This window comes from Pan paniscus, chromosome 1, assembly GCF_029289425.2.
Source record: "Pan paniscus chromosome 1, NHGRI_mPanPan1-v2.0_pri, whole genome shotgun sequence".
NCBI classification, from domain to species: domain Eukaryota; kingdom Metazoa; phylum Chordata; class Mammalia; order Primates; family Hominidae; genus Pan; species Pan paniscus.
The window spans coordinates 207801927-207822307 of record NC_073249.2 but is presented as its reverse complement, the minus strand read 5'-3'; the positions used below and the strand labels follow the sequence as shown (position 1 = coordinate 207822307).

Below are 20381 nucleotides of genomic sequence, written 5' to 3'. Positions count from 1 at the left end.
AATTACAAGTGTGAGCCATCTCGTCTAGCCCAGATATTGAATTCTTGATAAAAAAAAATATTTCCACAAAGAAAACTCCAGGTCTACATGGCTTCATTGGACACTTAAGGAAGAAACAACATCAATTCTGGACAAATGTTTCTAATATATAGAAGAGGAGAGGTCACTTACCAACTCATCTTGAAGCTAGCATTACCAGATACCAAATGACACAAAGATGTTACAAGAAAAGAAACTACACACATATCCTTCATGGATCTAGACACAAAATCCTCTTTATTTTTTTCAAAAATCCTTTTAAAATTTAGCAAAATGAATACAGTAGTAAATACAAACAATAATGCACCATGACCAAGTTAGTTTCATCCCAGGAATACAAGGTTGGCTTAACATTTTAAAATCAATCAATATAATTTACTATACTAACAGGCTATAAGACAAAACCCATATCACCATCTCAATAGATGCAGAAAAAGCATTTGACAAAATTTAATACCTATTCATGAAAGGAAAATAAACCTCTCAGCCAATTAGGAATAGAAGGGAATTCCTGAAACTGATAAAGGGCATCCATAGGCCAGGAGCAGTAGCTCATGCCTATAATCCCAGACTTTGGGAGGACAAGATGGGCGGATTGCTTGAGCCTAGGAGTTCAAGACCAGTGTGGGCAACATAGCAAGACCCTTCTCTACAAAAAATAAAATAATTTTTAAAGGGCATACACAAAACACCTACAGCTAATATACTTAATGATGAAATCAGAAAGTTTTGCCCTAAGATTGGGAACCAATGATGTCCACTCTTATTCAACATTGTATTGAAGATACCAGTTATTTCAATATATTTCTTTGTTGTTGTTGTTGTTTGTTTTTTTGGGGGGGGGGTGGGGGACAGGGTCTTGCTCTGTCACCCAGGCTGTAGTGCAGTGGCATGGTCTTGGCTCACTGCAGACTTGACCTCCTCCTGAGCTCAAGAGATCCTCCTACTTCAGCCTCTGGAGTAGCTGGGACTACAGGTGCACACCACCACAGCTGGATAATTTTCTGAGTGCCAGTAGTGGCAACAACTCAATCACTAATGTTCAGTGTTGATGGAGCAAGCTGGGTGTGGTGGCACGTGCCTGTAGTCCCAGCTACTCAGGAGGCTGAGGCAGGAGAATCACTTGAACCAGGGAGGCAGAGGCTGCAGTGAGTTGAGATTGCACCACTGCATTCCAGCCTGGACAACAGAGCGAGACTCTGTCTAAAAATAAATAAATAAATAAAAATAAAAATAAAAATTTTTACCCTTTTGACAGCATGTCAGGCTTCTGGGTTCTGTTCCCCGAGCTCAACCCTAAGCCAAGCATTTTAAGGTTTGAGGAAATTAACTTCTCCCAGTTTGGAGGAACATTATAGAAGAAGAGATAGGAGCCATTTTAAATCATGAATGAAGGAAGGAAAAATACCATAGAAAAGTCTGGGGGTTTGGGTGGTAGAATTGGAGAAGCTGACAATGTGAAAGGGAGGGAGGAAGGGCCAGGGCATCTGGAAGTTTCATTTGAGGGGTTCCTGGGGGTTTGTTTCTCTAGTTTTGGGGAATCATTCCCTTTGGGCCTGTCTGATATGACTGCTGAAAGAGCTGAGTCCATTGTGCAATGCTTGCAAAGGTCTAGTAAGAAGGCCATGCTCTTGTGCAAAAGAAAATGAGCTGTTTTTTCTTCCAAATCTCAGGGTCAAAGGAGTCCCAGTGCTTCAGAATGCACTCCAGAGGAGGGGAAGGGGAAGACAGTGAGGGCGCCACCCCTACTGTTTTCCCTCCTTGGTTCCTGGGTCCCAGCATCTTGTTAAACATGCCTCCCATGGTTGCAGGTGTGACCCCCAGCCATGGAACCAGAGGAACTAAGTGATTGGGGTTAGTCATGCTTACCCATGTGACTCTAGTCCTGCACTTATGATTTCCTTTTGACTTCCAAGACTTGTGTGACCTGTGTGGCTCCCTGAAAAATGGATCTTGGGAGAGACTATGTAACAGTTGCATTTAGGCAACTGTTGTATTTCCCTCCATAATGGAGGAAGTGTGCTGGTTTGAGCTCTATATCCTGCTATTATGACTCGTGCTAAAGTACCCTTAGAGAATGGTTCCAGTTAACTTCCGGACTTAAATTACCCTTACTATTTAAGTACTATTTTAATTACAAGCAGAATAGGTGCCTTAAAAAAAACATAGGAACCAAATGGCTATTTTCCTGCTGATGGGACGGTATTGAGACTAAAATTTGGTTTTGGAGGACATTTTCCTCCTTATTGTTGAAGGCAGAGTTTTCCCATTTATGGAAGTAGCATAAAGCCTGGTGTCCAGCAGAGGGGTGCAAAAAGGGAGAATTGGGAAGCTAGAATGTTTTGGCAAAGGGCTGACAATGTGCCTCATGGAGAGGATTCCTATGCCACTGGGTAGTGCTGTTGACCTTTAAATGCCATGTGCTCTCCAGACCAAGGGCAGAGAGAGACCTCACTATGGGGAGAGGAGGGGAAGACCCACTGTTCCTAGAAAATCACAAAAATGGCATTGCCTTGAGCTCTATCTCAGTTACTACGGTATTTCCTGATCTTGCCTAACAGGATTACTTCCTTGAACTGTAAAAATTCCCACTGCTTCAGAATGTTCTCCCCAGCAAGCCTGTCCCCCAAGTCTTGTAAGGCTGCCAGCCACACTAATCATTTTTAAATAGCTGAAGGGGGCCCAGTATTTGATTTGATTTTAAAATGGAGGCCAAGAACCTTGAAATGAAAGGACAGGGTTGAGGTCCACTCCTGTCCTCACTGTTCTGATGATGATACCTTGATCCCACCTGGGGCCCCAAAATGAAGCAGTGTCGTTCATCTGGGGTAATACCCAAGGTTCATTGCCTCATGCCAAGGAATGAAGCAGTGTCGTTCATCTGGGGTAATACCCAAGGTTCACTGCCTCATGCCAAGGAAGTCAAGGACATGAACACATGTGAAGTGAGGTTAAGAGCAGAGGTTTAATAGGCAAAAGAAAAAGAGAACAGCTCTCTCTCCTGCAGAGAGAGGGGCACCTGAGTGGGTCTTCCGGCCTGCAGCAGCATGCACAAGGACAGGCATGAGGAGGCAGTGTCTGATTTACATAGGGCTCAAAGATTGGTTGGAACAGGTGCGATGTTTACATAGTACAGGAAGAAGCTCCCCGCCCCACCCTAATCTATTTTGCAAATGGATTTTTTTTTTTTTCTTTTTTGAGATGGAGTTTCACTCCTATTTCCCAGGCTGGAGTGCAGTGGTGTAATCTCGGCTCACTGCAACCTCCGCCTCCCAAGTTCAACAGATTCTCCTGCCTCAGCCTCCTGAGTAGCTGGGATTACAGACGCCTGCCACTACACCCAGCTAATTTTTGTATTTTTAGTAGAGACACCATTTCAACGTGTTGGCCAGGCTGGTCTTGAACTTCTGACCTCAGGTGATCTGCCCACCTCAGCCTCCCAAAGTGTTGGGATTACAGGCGTGTGCCACCGCACCTGGCCACAAATGGCTTCTCTACCTGGCTGGCGCCACGTTGCCTGCTCCTTACTGTACATGTGGTTGACAAAGAAAAAGGGGAGATGGAGCCACCATGTTGAACATGCCTAGCCTCCAGGGGGCCTTTTCCTATTGGCAGAGCTGCTGGCATTCACCCCTGCAAGCTTCCAGCTTGCTGATCTATGTCTGCAGCTTGATTTTACAGGCTGCACTTTGTTAGGAAAGAAATGATTCGGGGGCTGCTTTTCATTTAAAGGAAAACCTTACCAAGGACTTCCTTACCCTCACTATCTGCCTAAATAAGTTCTTAGATCACAGGGAGTGTCCAGTGTGCCCGCTGGCCTCCAGATACCCGAGCCTGCAGATCACACACATCTCCACCTACTTCCAGTGCATCATTGCACTCACAAGGTTCAGAAGTTCCAGGACAGCCAGCCATGGAGCCTGTGGGAGTGCATCGTGAAGGTTGCCAAGGCAGTGGAGGCCCAGGTTATGGCAGCCCAGGAAATGAGCTGGGAGGAAAGCATTCAGGAACTGATGAGCATGGAGAAAGAAAGCACTTTGTAGGAACAGATGAGGAAGACGTGGGGGATGATCTACAGAAGTTACAAGTAAGCAGAGCTGATATTAAACAGGATTTTGCTACACAGAGAAAAAGGCTAGAATGTATATGAATGCTTTTTTTTTTTTTTTTTTTCCCGAGACAGAGTCTTGTTCTGTTGCCCAGAGCTGGAGTGCAATGGCGCGATCTCGGCTCACTGCAACCTCCGCCTCCCGGGTTCAAGCAGTTCTCCTGCCTCAGCCTCCTCACTAGGTGGGATTACAGGCGCTGCCACCATGCCCGGCTAATTTTTTTATTTTTGTAGAGACGGGGTTTCACCATGTTGGCCAGGCTGGTCTCGAACTCCTGACCTCGTGATCCACCCGTCTCGGCCTCCCAAAGTGCTGGGATTACAGGAGTATATGAATGCTTTTATCCACACCACTAAGAAGAGAATTGAACATGTTTTGAAAACACAAGAGGAAAGGCAGAAACTTCATTACAAATATTCTAAGCAGTTTCTGACTTTGTTTCAAGATTGGAACACCAACAGGGAAGGCTGAGGAACCAGAGGAACAAAAACTAGCTACAATGTTTCAAGAGCAACAAAAGAGTTGTCTATAAGCTAGAATGGAATCAGCAATTCCTACGGAGTTTGGAGGACCTAGAAGAGAATCAGAGTTCATCTTACTGATGAACAAAGTGACCTTAGAAAAGAAATGGCCAGGTTGCAAACAAAACTTATGAAGGAAACTCTGCAGCAAGACTTGGCACTTATTCATTTGTCTCTTCTACCTGTGTTACTCTTGTGACTGAAGAAAGAACTTGAACCAATGTATAATGGTTAATATTGAGCATCAACATGATAGGATTGAAGGACGCAAATTACTATTCCTGGTATGTCTGTGAGGGTGTTGCCAAAGGAGATTAACATTTGAGTCAGTGGACTGGGACAGGCAGACCCACCCTCAATCTGGGTGGGCACCATCTAATCACCTGCCAGCCCAGCTAGAATAAAGCAGGCAAGAGAAGATGGAAGAGCAGACTTGCTGAGTCTTCCAGCTTTCATTTTTCTCCTGTGCTGGATGCTTCCTGCCCTTGAACATGAGACTCCAAGTTCTTCAGCTTTTGGACTCTTGGACTTACACCATTGGTTTGTCGGGGGCTCTCAGGCCTTTGGCCACAGACTGAAGGTTGAACTGTTGGCTTCCCTACTTTTGAGGTTTTGGGACTCAGGCTGATCCACCACTGGCTTCCTTGCTCCTCAACTTGCGGCCGGCCTATCATGGGACTTGACCTTGTGAACCTGTGAGTCAATTATCCTTAATAAACTCCCCCCCACCTTTTTTTGTTTGTTTGTTGAAACAGAGTCTCACTCTGTTGCCCAGGCTGGAGTGCAGTGGCACAATCTCGGCTCACCGCAACCTCCACCCCCTGGGTTCAAGTGATACTGTCTCAGACTCCTGCATAGCTGGGATTACAGGCACCTGCCAACACACCCAGCTAATCTTTGTATTTTTTTAGTAGGATGGGGTTTCACCATGTTGGTCAGGCTGGTCTCGAACTGCTGACCTCAGATAATCCACCTGTCTCGGCCTCCCAAAGTGCTGGGATTACAGGCATAAGCCGCCACACCTGGCCAATCAACTCCCTTTCTTATGTACATATATCCTGTTAGTTCTGTCCCTCTAGAGAACTCTAACATGCTATGTTATATGACATAAGCATGACATTAACTACACTAAACCATATGACAGTGTTTTTAAAATTCTTGTATAAAGCAGTATCTCATTAGTTTGTGTGTTAAATGCAAGACCTTGCTTCTTTAATCTGTTGAATGAACCCCAAACAGTTATATCAGTAACAGCAATTGCACAGTTATATACATAGTCAATTAAGTTTTAGCACTAACGATAATTTAATTTTAGGTGTGGCCTCTGTGGATCTGTATCAGTCCCAAAATTTAGAAAGCACAGGCATGGAAGGGTACATTTTTCTCACCTAAGGAAAAACGTAAGATAAAACAAAACGTTAAAATAAAAAATCGGCCAGGCATGGTGGCTCATGCCTGTAATCCCAGCACTTTGGGAGGCCGAGGCAGGCGGATCACGAGGTCAGGAGATTGAGACCATCCTGGCTAACACAGTGAAACCCCGTCTCTACTAAAAATACAAAAAAATTAGCCGGGTGTGGTGGTGGGTGCCTGTAGTCCCAGCTACTCGGGAGGCTGAGGCAGGAGAATGGTGTGAACCTGGGAGGCGGAGCTTGCAGTGAGCCGAGATCATGCCACTGCACTCCAGCCTGGGCAACAAAGTGAGACTCTGTCTCAAAAAAATAATAATAAATAAAAAATAAATAAAATAAAATAAAAAATCGATGCCCCCTCCTCCTTCAGTCTTTCATACAGCACAGAACAGCTTCCTTAGTTTGAGGATGATTAAATATATGAGATGCTCTCCAGATCCAGCTCTGCTTCTTTAGATTTTTTTGTTCCTTCTCACTTACTTATTATTTTTTTTTGAGACAGAGTCTCGCTCTGTCACCCAGGCTGGAGTGCAGTGGCGCAATCTCAGCTCACTGCAACCTTGGCCTCCTGGGTTCAAGCAATTCTTCCACCTCAGCCTCCTGAGTAGCTGGGACTACAGGCACCTGTTACCTCGCCCGGCTAATTTTTGTATTTTTAGTAGAGACGGGGTTTCACCATATTGGCCAGGCTGGTCTTGAACTCCTGACCTCGTGATCCACCTGCCTCGGCCTCCCAAAGTGCTGGGATTACAGGCGTGACCCACTGCGCCTGGCCTCACTTATTTATTTTTTAATTAACAAATAAAAATTGTATATATATTTAAGGTGTACAACATGGTGTCTTCAAGAATCTCTTTAGATATGAAATTGCTGAATTCAAGAGACCATCAACTATGAGATATAGTATCCGGAAGATTCTAACGGATGGGATGTGACATAGCAGAAAATGCATCTCTGATGGGGATAGTCAAGACACAGTCTCCTGGCAGGTCCCGGGGCTCACCTTCTCCACTCAGGACTGTTGCTCCAAGTGTTACAGTTTATTTTCCAAAGATAACCACTCCATTCTCTCACGTGCTCTTTGCACAGGTATCTTTGACTCTCCTCCCAGGACACGAGAGTGATGTTATGGACTTCTGAGGCTGGGACATAAAAGGCCACATGGCTTCTGCCTAGTTTGCCTGGGATGTGCTCCCTTGGAAGCCACATGCAGAGGTCACGTGTGTGCCGGCTGATGACAGCAGCTGATATTCCAGCTGGCCCTCAGCAGCAACTGCCACATGCTTGAGTGAATGTCTTCAGGCAACCCTAGCCTCCAGCTGCTAGATCACCTCTGAGACACTGAGGAACAGATGAGGCTTCCCTGCTGAGCCCTGCTCTAACAGATTTCTGAGCTAATTGATTGTTTTATTACATATTATTGAGGCACTATATACAACTAACCCACTTGAAGTGTATAATTTAATGGTGTTTAGTGTATTCTGAATTGTACAACCACCACAGTCAATTTCAGAGCATTTTTATCACCTCCCCAAAAGAAACTCTGTACTCAGTAGCAGTGAATCTCCATTTCCTCCCAAACTCCCTCTCAGTCCTAGGCAACCACTCATCTACTTTCTGTGTCTAATAGATTTGCTTATTCCAGATACTTCATATAAATGGAATCATACAATATGAGGCCTTTTGTGACTGGCTTCTTTCACTTAACATGTTTTTAAGGTTCATCCACATTGTAGATGTTTCATACTTAATTCCTTTTTTTTTTTTTTGAAAAATGTTCCATTGTACATACAGATATTTTGTTTATCCATTCATCTATTGAGATTGACATTTGGGCAGTTTCCACTTTCTGGCTATTATGAATAATGCTGCTATAACATTCATGTAATTTTTAATAAGGACATATATTTCTTTTTTTCTTTTTTTTGAGACAGAGTCTCACTCTGTCGCCCAGGCTGGAGTGCTGTGGCAAGATTTTGGCTCACTGCAACTTCCGCCTCCCAGGTTCAAGCGCTTCTCCTGCCTCAGCCTCCCAAGTAGTTGGGATTACAGGTTGTGCCACCACACCTGGCTAATTTTTGTATTTTTAGTAGAGATGGAGTTTCACCATGTTGGCCAGGCTGGTCTTGAACTCCTGACCTTAGGTGATCTGCCCATCTCAGCCTCCCAAAGTGCTGGGATTACAGATGTGAGACACTGCGCCCAGCCTCATTTCTTCTAGGTATACCTAGGGAGTGAAATTTCTGGGTCATATAAAGGCTTAATCTTTTGAAAAACTGCCAGAATGTTTTCCAAAATGGTTGCACCGTTTTACAGTCTCAATGGCGGTGTCCTAAGTCTCCCATTTCTCCAAACCCTCAACACTTGTTATTTTCTGTATTTTATTGACTCTGACGATCCTAGTGCTTAGCAGATTTGAAGGGGTTTTGATTTGCTTTTCCCTGATAAGTACTGATTTTGAGCAGCTTTCCATGTGGTTACTGACCACCTGTATGCCCTCTGGAAAAAGGTCTATTCCAATAATTTGCCCATTGTTTAATTGGGATTTCTTTTCTTTCTTTTTTTTTTTTTTTTTGAGGCAGGCTCTTGCTCTGTTGCCCAGGCTGGAGTGCAATGGTCTGATTTTGGCTCACTGCAGCCTCCACCTCCTGGGCCCAAGAGATCCTCCCACCTCTGCCTCTCGATTAGCTGGGACCACAGGGGCCCGCCACCATACCCGACTAATTATTTTGGTATTTTTTGTAGAGACAGGGTTTTGCCGTGTTGCCCAAGCTGGTCTTGAACTCCTGGGCTTAAGTGATCCGTCCGCCTGGCCTCCCAAAGTGCTGGGATTACAGGCGTGAGCCAGTGCACCCAGGTGGGTTTTCTCTTTTATTAAGTTGTAAGAGTCCTGTAGCTATAATAGATACAAGATTCTTAACAGATATGTGATTTGCAAAATACTATCCCATTCTTGGGTTGTCTTTTCACTTTCTTGATAGTGTTCCCTGAAGCACGAACACTTTCAACTTTGATGATGTTGACTTTACTTTTTCTTTTGCCACGTGTGCTTTTGGTGTCAACATCTAAGAAACCACTGCCTAATCCAAAGTCACACTTACTCAAGTATTTTCTTCTAAGAGTTTTATAGTTTACCTTATACATTTAGATGGTGATTCATTTGAGTTAATTTTTTGTTTATGGTATGGGGAAGAGGTCCAACTTCACTCTTTCACAGGAGGACATCTGGATGTTGGTGAAGATGATTCTTTTCCCTATTGAACTGTCCCTATTGAGTTGTCACTCAACTCTAAAATCAGTAAGAGTTTATTTCTGGACTCTCAGTTCTGTTCAGTTGCTCTATTCTTATGCCCGAACCATTGTCTTTATTACTGTAGCTTTGTAGTAAGTTTTGAAATCAGAAAGTATGAGTCCTCCAACTATGTGTTTTTCAAGACTGTTTTGGTTCTCCTGGGTCCCTTGAATTTCCATATGAGCTTTAGGATTAGTTTGTCAATTTCAGTATTAAGAAAAAGTCAGCTGGGAGTAATAGGAATTATATCAAATCTTTTGATCAATAAGAAGGATTTTTTTTTTTTTTTTTTTTTTGAGATGGGGTCTGTGTCACCCAGGCTAGAGTGTAATGGCATGATCTCGGCCCACTGCAACCTCTGTTTCCGGGGCCCAGGCGATCCTCCCACCTCAGCCTCCAGAGTAGCTGGGACCACAGGTATGTGCCACCACACACAGATTAATTTGTTGTATTTTTGGTAGAGACAGGGTTTCACCATGTTGCCCAGGCTGGTCTCAAACTCCTGAGCTCAAGTGATCTGCCTGCCTTGGGCTCTCAACGTGCTGGGATTATAGCCATGAGCCACTGCGCCAGCCTTGGATTTTATCTTTTCAAGCAACTTATTAGTGTGGTTTGTTGTGCAAAGATAACTGATACACCACTCCACATGGGTGAGCATCTGTTTTGTTACAGGTAAACAGAAAAGACGGTGACAACATAGGGAGATCTCCACTCCACAAAAAAAATAAAAATAAAAACTTCTCGGGAGGCTGAGGTGGGAGGATCCCTTGAGCCCCGGAGGTCAAAATTGCTGTGAGCAGTGATCATGCCACTGTACTCCAGTCTAGGTGACAGAGCAAGAGCCTGTCTCAAGAACAAATAATAAATATAAATGAAAAAGTAAATTTCCAGGTTGGGCCTCTTTCATTGCTTCAAGAAGCTGCTCCAAGTGCTGCCTGCTGCCCTGCCCATGGCTGCAGGGATTTTGCTGCACTGGGAATGCAGCAGGTTCAGCAACCACTGAACCGAGGATTCTTCTTCTCAGCCTTGGTGCCTCCTGTTTGGAGTAGGGGTTTCCAAGGGAAATGAGGACCTTGGCTGCCTATGTCCCCATGCCGAATAGGAGGCCCAGAGCCAAGACTGAGAACCTAATGGGTGAAAAGACAAGAGGCTTTAGTTAAGACAAGAGGAGGCTAAGATTGAGAGCTTCAAGATGTTCCACAGATCCTGGGAAGTGTTCTTCTTCTTGGTAGTGACTCTAATGGTAGTTTCTTTGTCCCAGTTGTTTCATTCCTAAGAATGTATTGAGGCAACTCTGAATTAGAGAAAATGTACTGCAGGTGTACGACTCTCTTTTCTATCGTGTGTAGAAGAGTGAGAGACACCTCAATGTTGAGCGGTCAGGTGGGTATTCAGACCAGGGGCCCGAGGAGACCCTGGGAGGGCAGTGTGCTTCTGTGACCCTCCTACTACCTCTGCCCTCTGAAGACTCCAGCCCATGGTTCTGCCCTTTCTCAGTCCCCAGGTAGGATGGAAAACAAAGTGTTAACAGCAGAGAAAGCAAGTTTTTGGGGTTCACTCAAGACCTAGGCTACAGCCAGGTCAAGTGCCTGCTTTATTCAACAGGAAGCGCTCAAGTGGGACTCACCGCCCACCTTTCACAGTGTAAAGTGAACAGGGAGCAAGGCAGGAAGCTAGAAAAATAATGCATGGATCTAGACAATTCAGAAAGACCCTTCTAAGTCAGCTTAAGGCCAAGACTGGTCAGTGTGAGAGAACAAAAGAGGTGACAGAAAAGCCTTGGGCAGCCTGAGCCACGATGGGCCTAGCGGAAGTAGTTGGGACATTCGTGAGCAACCAAATGCCAGGCTTGATTAAAGGCATCCACGACAGCTGGCTCCAGGGGCCCTTCCTCTGTTGCTGCCAAGTTCTGCTCCAGCTGCTCCAGGCTGGACATGCCCAGGATGACCGCGTCCCCGTGGGCACCCTGCAAGGGAGACGGCCAGACTTCAACCCTCTTCTGCTGCACAGCGACTCCACTCACAGCCGTCCCAGCCACCTCCCTGCTGAGATCTGGGGTCTCTGTTTATATTTATATCTTGTATGTCCAGAAAGGACTTAAGGTGCCTTGGATAGCTGTACCCATGTGACTTGAAACCTGCATCCTTTCCCCTACTGCCACACAACGCTTCCAGACAGGCCTACATTCACAGCCCAGTTCTGCCCCCAGCAGCTGTGTAAAAATGGCTAAGTTGGCTGGGCACAGTGGTTCATGCCTGCAATCCCAGCACTTTGGGAGGTCAAGGTGGGAAGAACACTTGAGCCAAAGTGTTCAAGACCAGCCTGGGCAACAGAGAGAGACTCTGTCTCTACAAAAAACAACAAAACAAAATTAGCCAGGGGTGATGGTGCATGCCTTGTCCCAGCTACTAGGGAGGCTGAGGCAGAAGGATCACTTGAGCCCAGGAGGTTGAGGTTGCAGTGAGCTATGAGTGCGCTGCTGTTCTACCGCCTGGGTAACAGAGTGAGACTCTGTCTCAAAAAAATAAAAAAGCAGGCTACGTTATTAAGCTTGTTTTGACATTCGATCTTTTTTTTTTTCAAACAAAAATATTTTTCCTTGTGTTTTGTACACAAAAGGGGGTGGGAGGTAGTGCGGTGTGGTGGTGGCGGCGGAAAAATATGGAACACTTCACAAATTTGCGTGTCATCCTTGCGCAGGGGCCATACTAATCTTCTCTGTATCATTCCAATTTTAGTGTATGTGCTGTCAATGCAGGCACGACATTCAATCTTTTTCTCTATTTTCAGCATTGGAATGAGAAAACTTATGTAAAACACAGCTCCCACATACCGAACATCTACCGGATATATGCCAGACACTATGCAACGTGGAAGGCTGAAGCTGGAGATAAGTTTGTTGCTGTTATTTTCATTGTTGTTTGCTTGTTTTTTTAGACAGGGTCTTGCTTTTTCACCCAGGCTAAAGTGCAGTGGTGTAATCTCAGCTCACTGCAGCCTTGACCTCCCAGGCTCAAGCCATCTTCCCATCCCAGCCTCCAGAGTAGCTGGGAACATAGGAGCAAGCCATCACACCTGGCTAATGTTTTTGATTTGTTGTAGAGATAGGGTCCCATTTTCTTGCCCAGGCTAGACTCAAATGATTGAGCTCAAGCAATCCTCCCATCTCGGCCTCCCAAAGTGCTGGATTACAGGTGTGGGCTACTGCCACTGGCCAGAAAATAAGTTTTAACCAGGAAGACATGAGGCATCAAGAGAGAGAAACCAAAAGGGTGAGATGGGTGGGTTTTAGTTAAACCTGTGTTAAAATATCTGCCACTTTAATAGCCGGGTGAACCTCGGTTTCCTCATCAATAACACTGGGATAATCATACTTCAGAAAGCCTAAGGAATAAGAAAATCCGTGTAATGAAGCCCTCACTACAAAGCCTCCACTCAGATACCATCAAAGACCAGTGGGAACAGTGTTTATGAGAATTGGAAGAAAGAAATTTCAGAGGAATTGAGAAATCAAATGCTTTGGGCTTCACCTAAAGGTGACGCTGGTCCCCCTGGAAGGGAAGAAGCTGAGCACCCAGGGTCGCTGGTTACCTGCAGCTGTGAGTGGTGGTACATCCACCGGAGGGCAGCCGAGGTCACACTGGGGGCGCTGGCGCCATATGCGGCCTGCAGGGCCTTCTCCACCAACGCAATGGCCTCGAAGTGGTGCTCCTTCCAGAAGCTGTGCAGAGGGGATGTTAGCAGAGGGGTCAGTACCATGGGGGTCACACTGGGAGCCGCAACCAAATAGCCATCCAGGACCACTGCCCCACCCCACACCCTGCAGCCCTGAGGGGCGGGTGTCCTCTCTAGTCATAGGTCTCCCACTTTGCTGGGCATCAGAACCACCCAGGATGCTGGGCCCCTCAGCAGAGACCTCAATGGATCTTTACTCCTGAGGACTCAGTAGCCTAGGGACTTCCCTAGGGACACGAAGGCTGCTCAGATGGGGCAGGATTCCCTCCTGGGCTCTCTTTTTTCTTTTTGATACATGGTCTTACTCTGTTGCCTACACTGGAGTGCAGTGGCATGATTATGGCTCACTGCAGCCTCAACCTCTTAGGCTCAAGTAATCCTCCTGCCTCAGCCTCCCAAGTAGCTAGGCTACAGACAGGTGTGCACCACCATACCTGACCACTTTTTTGCTTTTTTTTTTTTTGTAGAGACCATGTTGCCCAGGCTGGTCTTGAACTCATGAGCTCAAGTAACCCTCCCACTTCGGTGTCCCAAAGTGCTGGGATTACAGGTGTGAGCCACCATGCCTGGCCCATCCTGGGCTCGCTTTTTCCTTCCCAGCAGGTGATTGCTCAGGAAAGAGCTATGACTTCAAGACCCCAACATCCAGGGATCCTCATTTCCCCCCAGAGGTCTCAAGACAACAAGAAAACCCACAGAGGGCTTGGGAATTCCTGAAGGAATGCAGGGGAGGAGATGCAAACAGCAAAGGAAGGTCTTACCTCAGGAACAGCCCAGGACTTCATTCCACATAGAGCTGACCCCACCCCAGCCATCCTCACCAAGCCCACCCCTGGCTCACCGATTCCTGTAGGTCTCAGCCCAGCTATTCCCAAAGAAGCGGCCCACAGGCTGTTTCCCGTCCTTGTCCTCATACTTGTACTTGCCAGTCAGCAGGCCCCCTGCGGGAAGGCAGCAATCAGCCCCTAGGCCCAGAGTGCCCCAGAAGCTGCCATATCCCTCAGGGCTCTGGTCTAGGGGAGGGGCAGGGACCCAGGAGGGGCTGAAGAACACAGCCCAGCCTCTTGTCAAACCCTCCCTGCTTCGTAAATTCTGGGCTGGGCATCTGTGGGTCGGGAATAGGCTGAGACAGGGTCAGGAATGCTCCATGTACCAGCCAGAGGGTTGTAGGCATAGAACCTCAGTCCAAAGTGCCTGAGGCAGGGGAAGAGCTCCGTTTCCACCTGCCGGGTGGTGGCGTTGTACATGCCCTGCAGGGAGAGGGACCCCGGGGACAGGGTGGACATGTCAAGAGAAGGAACTGTTGCCTTCCACTTTCAAAACTCTAAAGCAACACTGGCCCAGGACTTCAGCAATATTCTAACATCACTACTGTTAGTAGGAGATGGAGGGAGGGTGTTGGGCCCAAGGACAGAAAATTGAAGTGGAATGGTATCTTTCCACAAATATCTGGTGTATGAACTCCATGCTGGACACTGGTTACAACCACAAGCAGGTATCACAAAATCCCTGCTTCCAGGAGATGTTTACTCAAGTTTAAAAAAATAGACAAGGAAGGCAGTTAATTACAATAAAGTTAGGTTCTACAATCAAACAAGGAGCTGGAAAGTACTCGCTGAATGTATGAAGATGAGATTTGGAGACTGGAGACTCCTGTGGGGCTGTCTAGAAAGGCTTCCAGAGGAGGAGACCTCTATGTAAGGCCTGAGTGCTTCTCCCAGGGAGGAGGGCAGGGGAAATGTGTTCCAGGCTGAAGTATGAAAGGAGGTGGGGAAGGAAGGGTCCAAGGTGCACAGTCAGGCAGGAAGGAAGCAGATGCCCAGTGGCCAGGCTGAGGAGCTTGAATGGCATCCTCAGGGTACATGGGAGCCATCTGCAGGCTTTCAGCAGGGGAGTGGCTGCTATGCAGAGGGCACAGGGGGCAGTCAGGGGGGCAAAGAGAGCCCAGGATGAGCAGGAGTCCTGGAGACCTTGGCCTCTGCAGCCCCGGCCCTCACCTGGTACACAGTGGGCAGGATCCAGCCATTGCTCTTGCAGAGGGTACAGATCTCGGCCACTTCCCAGCTAGCATAGTTGGAGAGGCCAAGCTCCACGAACTTGCCCTGCATGGGTGAGGCTCCAGTCAGAACGCAGTGCAGCCCAGACCAGGAAGGGGAGGCCAGGGTGGGGCCCCAGGGAATGGGGCTGTTCCCTGCCCCACCCTGTGACTGCCCTGGTGCCTCTGCTCTCGTGAGTAGGATCAGGATAAAGAAAGGAGCAGGAGCCCACCTTTGGAGCTCGGAGGGCCCCCTCACCTCCTGGTGCAGCTGGTGGCAGGCATGCAGCGTCTCTTCCACTGGGGTGCCGTGGTCAGGTGCGTGTAGGTAGAAGAGGTCCACTCGGGGACACTGCAGCCTCTTCAATGACGTCTCCAGCTGGGACCGGACACTGTCAGGCTTTAGTGATTTTCCATCCCAAGGGTTGGCCTTGGTGGCAATTTTCACTTGGAGAGAGAATGGAATGGTTAAGTGACCTATTAGAGCCATTTGCTAACCATGTAACCCTGGCTAAATTACTAATATTCTCTTGGCCTCAATTGTATGATCTGTAAAATGGGGTGATAATAATCAAACTGTCCTCATTGGGAGGTCCTGGGGATTAAATAATGTCATATATGTGAGTTCTCAATGTTCACCTATTAGAATAACTATCATTAGTCACCAACCTGCTGGCTGTGCCAGGCCTTGCACTAGAGACTGAGTATGCAGAGATGAACTGAACACAATGGATCTCTGCCCTCCTGGAGCCCTAGAGGATGATGGTACAATATGGTAAGCACAGGAGGGAAAGGCACACGATGCCAAGGAGCCCAGATGAGATGCATGAAGCCAACTTGGAGACTCCAGGGAAGGCTTTCTCTAGGGGATCACTCCCAGAGTCCCAGCCAACAAGGAAGAGCAGGAAGTACACTCCAGAGCATGGGAACCCATGCAAAGTCAAAGAGGCAAAAAAACACTATGTGAGGCTCCAAACCTTCAAGTCTAAGTTATAAGAGCATAAATTCCAGAGCAAGGAGCAGTGGGACGTAGGACAAGAGACAGGGACAGACCTCATCCCAAAAGTTCTTAAATACCATCCCACTGAATCTGAACTTGATCATTCCAGATTTTGTCAGGGTGTGAACCGGTCACCTGTGTTCACACTTGGCTGCAGTATAGAAAAAGAAGTCAAGGGGGCAGGCCTGGAAGAGTTTAGGAAAGCGAAGCAGCCACATGAGTGTGGCCCAGTGGTAGAGATCAACTTGAGAGCTTAGAAGGCAAACTGAGCAGAACGTAATTATAATTCTCCCCTCCCCTTCCCGACTCACAGAAGCATGAGCATATATCCAAACACTGTAGGGACACATCGCTATGACAACAGTGTTCTGCATCCGAGCAGCTTGGAAATGAGTTAATTTTGCACTATTCTTTCCCCTATAAAGAACCCCAGCTGTTGGTCCAGATGTAGTGGCTCAAGTCTATAAACCTAGTTTGGGAGTACTTTGGGAGGCTGAGTAGGGAGAATTACTTGAGCCCAAGAGTTTGAGATAATCCTGGACAATGTAGCAAGACCCTCCCTCTACAAAAATAAAAATTAAAAAAGAACCCCAGCTGGGCCAGGAAAGGTAGCTCACGCCTGTAATCCCAGCACTTTGGGAGGCTGAAGTGGGTGGATCACCTGAGGTCAGGAGTTCGAGACCAGCCTTGGCCAACATGGTGAAACTCTGTCTCTACTAAAAATACAAAAATTAGCCAGGCGTGGTGGCACGTGCCTGTAACCCCAGCTACTTAGGAGGCTGAGGCAGGAGAATCACTTGAACCTGGGAGGCAGAGGTTGCAGTGAGTCCAGATTGTGCCACTGCACTCCAGCCTGGGCGACAGAGTGAGACTCTGTGTCAAAAAACAAAAAACAAAACAAAAAAAGAACCCCAGCTGTCTGGATTGGTCGGGGGATGGATTCTGCACTTTTCATACTTAGCAAAGTCAGCTCAGTAGCTCAGAAGGGTGTCACGAGATCAGTTGGGATATGGGAGAGAACAAGTTCCACAGTTTCTCATCCAGATTTTCTCCATTTCCCCACAACGCCCCAGGCATTCTTGGCATGAACTGTGCCTCAGGCCTGGCCTGAGGACTTTGGTTCAGTGAGCTCCTGGCCCCAAAGACGGAAGCAGGGAAGGGTTAGAGAAGAAAAACCAACTCAGGAACAAAATCTTCATTATTAATAGTATGTAACGTGGTCGGGCGTGGTGGCTCACACCTATAATCCCAGCACTTTGGGAGGCTGAGGTGGGCAGATCACTTGAGGTCAGGAGTTGGAGACCAGCCTGGCCAATATGGTGAAACCCCATCTCTATTAAAAATACAACAATTAGCTGGGCATGGTGGTGTGCACCTGTAATCCCAGTTACTTGGGAGGCTGAGGCAGAGGTTGCAGTGAGCTGAGATCGTGCCATTGCACTCCACCCTGGGTGACAGAGCAAGATTCCGTCTCAAATAATAATAATAACAACAACAACAACATGCAGCCAGGTGAACTAGAAACAGCGTGGGCCTGAGATTCACATTCGCCCTCTTTTCCCCCCTGACCCCCCACGCGCTATGACTCAGGAGGACCCAGAGAGAACCTCTCCTCAGGGGTGGGGAGCAAGAGCCTCGGGATAGTCCAGTGGGTGAAGCATGGTAAGGGTAACAGCCCACGTTCCCTGGGCCCTCACTGAGTGCCAGGCACCCTCCCAAGGGCTATCAAGGGCACCAGGCTCACGAGGGACAGTCCCCTCCATCCTCTGCTCAAGCCCCACCTGCCCAGTGGCCTTCCTTTCACACATCACGCACATTGCATTTCCAAACCAAGTCTTTGCACAGACTCTAATGCTCCTTTCTCTTGTTCTCCTCCAACCTACCATTGAACCTTTAAGGCTGAGCTCCATCCAGCATTTGCTGAGCCTTCCCTAGTGCCTCTCCCCGGCCTGCAGCTCCCCAAAGTACTCTCTCTTCTGGGCTCTCCAGCAATCATTACCTCAATCTTCCTCATTAGACTCTGAACTCCCTGTGGAGGGCTGGAATCACTTTCCCTCCTATGGCCCCAAGTCAAAGCCTGACATAGAGTGGATAGAAAGTCCCTACACCCTCACCTGTCCGCACTCCCTAACACTCCTACTCTCCCAGCCAGCCTTACGGCATCGCCACAGTTCTCCCTGAGAGAGGCAGAGGTGCTGCCAGCTGCACAGGTCAAATTCTAGTGGTTAAGAAAAGGCCAGGATGAGAAAAGGGTGCCCAGGGTGTGCATGCGTGATGATGGTAACGAAGGGGTAGAGAAAAGGGGGAGAGCCTGGCAGGTTTGGAGGCGGGGGCATCAGTGGAGGTGGGAAGCGATGGGCCAGACCAGGCTGGGGGAGACTCTCGCGCTGCAACTCCCAGGGGAAGGAGAGTGGGGGAAAGGAGTCAGGGCAAAGCACTGTCTAGTTGTCCTGGGGTTCCCAGAGCTGCGGGGTGGACCTGGGGTGGGAAGCGAGGGACGAATCCGTCGGTGCTGCCCGCGGCCGGGCCCGAGCGGGGTGGTGCACGGCTAGGGACGGGCTCAGCTCTACACGATGCATGGGGAGGATCTGCGGCTACTGTTACCTCTGCAGTCGCCACCGCCCAGCCCGAGCCCCAGGCCGCCCAGGATGGTCTCGGACTGGCCGTCGCTGTACATGAAGGCCGTGTCCAGTTCGGTGCGGCCGCGCTCCAGAAAGGCGCGCACGGCCGCGGCGCTGGCGGGCGCGTCCATTCGGCGCCCCATCTCCATGGTGCCCAGCACCGAAGAGACCCGCGGTGGCGGTGGCCGGGACATGGCGAGCGCGCGGGCCTCGGGCGGCGGAGAGCGAAGCGCGCAGTGGACGGCGGCGCGGGAGACTACGCCAGACGCGGCACTCAGCATAGCAGCGGCGCCTGCGCGTTGGGAGCCGGGGGGCCCCGCCCATGCCGGGGAGGAGCGCGGAGGCAGTTGGGGGCGGGGACAACAGGCGCGGCCCCAGCGGCGCCTCCAGGCCCGGTCAGCCCAGCGCGCGGCGTGGGGGCGGGGCCTGCGGTTCCCGCGGGGGCGGGGGCGCGCGGTCAGCTGACCCGGCGGGCCTTGACCCAGAAGCTGGGCCCTGGCGGCGGATCTGGACGTGGTGAGCCGGCCCGGGGGCAGGTGGCAAACTCCACGGCTGGGGGTCGGGGCTCCTGGGCTTCCCTGCCACATCCTTCCAGCCCTCTCCTCCGGCCGCTGGACTGTCCCGGCTCCTGCGCCCTCCTTGTGGCGCGATATCGTGGGACGAGGCTCCGGGCCGGGACTGGGTGGCCCTCGGGAATCCGCAGCCAGTGGCCCCCCACCTCAAAGGCGACCAGCGCGGCCTCTCGAGCTGGCCTGGCCAGGAGTTGCCCTGCCCCGGCCGACCGGCCCCTTGGCATCTGATGGCTTCGTTTTTCCCGGGCCGGCCGGGCGAGGGGCCCTCGCGGCGCTGGCCCCAGCAGCTGTCCTATCATTATCCCTCCAAACAGGCGGCCCGCGCCGGGCTGAGTCACCAGGAGGGAGCTGTGGCCGAGGACGCCGAGGCCTGGAGTGGGTGGTAGCCCCGAGCTGGGACGCTCCTCCCTCCACAATCTCCCCAGGTCTGCAGGGACCGAGGGCCTGCCTACACTGCCTCCTCCCACGCCGTGCTTAGGGTAGGTTTCCAAACGTGTAAATGGAGAGTCTGAGTCTGGAAGTGTGAGGGGTCCCGGGCCTGGGTCACAGGTCATGTCTAATCAACGCTTACTGAAGGCGCCTGTGTGCCCGGACGCTGGAGGGGCTACAATGAGAACAAATAATAGTCATTTTGGGCTGTTGGTGTTGAGTGCCAGTGCCAGGCACCCTTGTAATCGCTTGGCCTGGATTGTCTCATTTAACTCTGCAGTCAGCCTAGGTGGTGGGTATTGCATTATTCCCCTACTTTTCAGATGAGAACTACGAAGCTCAATCACTTGAGTTCCAGACTGGTAGGCATCGGGCAGGTCTGTTCCAGAGTGCTTTTCTCCTCAACCCTGGGCTGTTCGAGCTCACAGCTTTCTCCCCTTCCTTTCTCCTTTCCTTCCTCTTCTCTCTCTTCCACCCTTTCTCCTTTCCTCACCCGTTTCCTCTCTTCTTCACTCTGTCCTTCTCTCTACCTCTCTCTTTCTCTCACTGTCTCTCAACATTTGCTGAACCTCTAGGTGTGTTTACACCTGGAGAATAAGAAATGCACAACCCAGGG

At 49.1% G+C, this 20381-nt stretch overlaps 2 protein-coding genes and 1 non-coding gene across 4 annotated transcripts in view; 1 reads left to right on the top strand and 2 right to left on the bottom strand.

Annotated features, from left to right (window-relative positions):
* Positions 1–253: 253 nt before the first annotated feature.
* Positions 254–19351, bottom strand: LOC100981962 (aflatoxin B1 aldehyde reductase member 2). The gene is made up of 7 exons (XM_034956910.4): positions 18748–19351; positions 15403–15590; positions 15106–15210; positions 14262–14358; positions 13950–14049; positions 12965–13094; positions 254–11339 (listed from the first exon to the last, which is right to left on the bottom strand). Exons 1-7 carry the CDS (start codon positions 19349–19351, stop codon positions 11178–11180), a joined length of 1386 nt encoding a protein of 461 aa, XP_034812801.3. The 3' UTR covers positions 254–11177.
* On the bottom strand, positions 12029–12135 carry LOC112438265 (U6 spliceosomal RNA). Its single transcript, XR_003026717.1, has one exon. It is a non-coding gene; the product is annotated as a U6 spliceosomal RNA (small nuclear RNA).
* The window catches only part of SLC66A1 (solute carrier family 66 member 1), a 17046-nt gene continuing 15829 nt past the window's right edge, over positions 19165–20381 (top strand). For both annotated transcript variants that reach the window (XM_034956964.3, XM_063594463.1), the window contains exons 1-2: positions 19165–19280; positions 19651–19815. The gene's annotated coding sequence lies outside the window, so the exon portion shown is untranslated. The remainder of the gene's footprint in view (positions 19281–19650; positions 19816–20381) is intronic.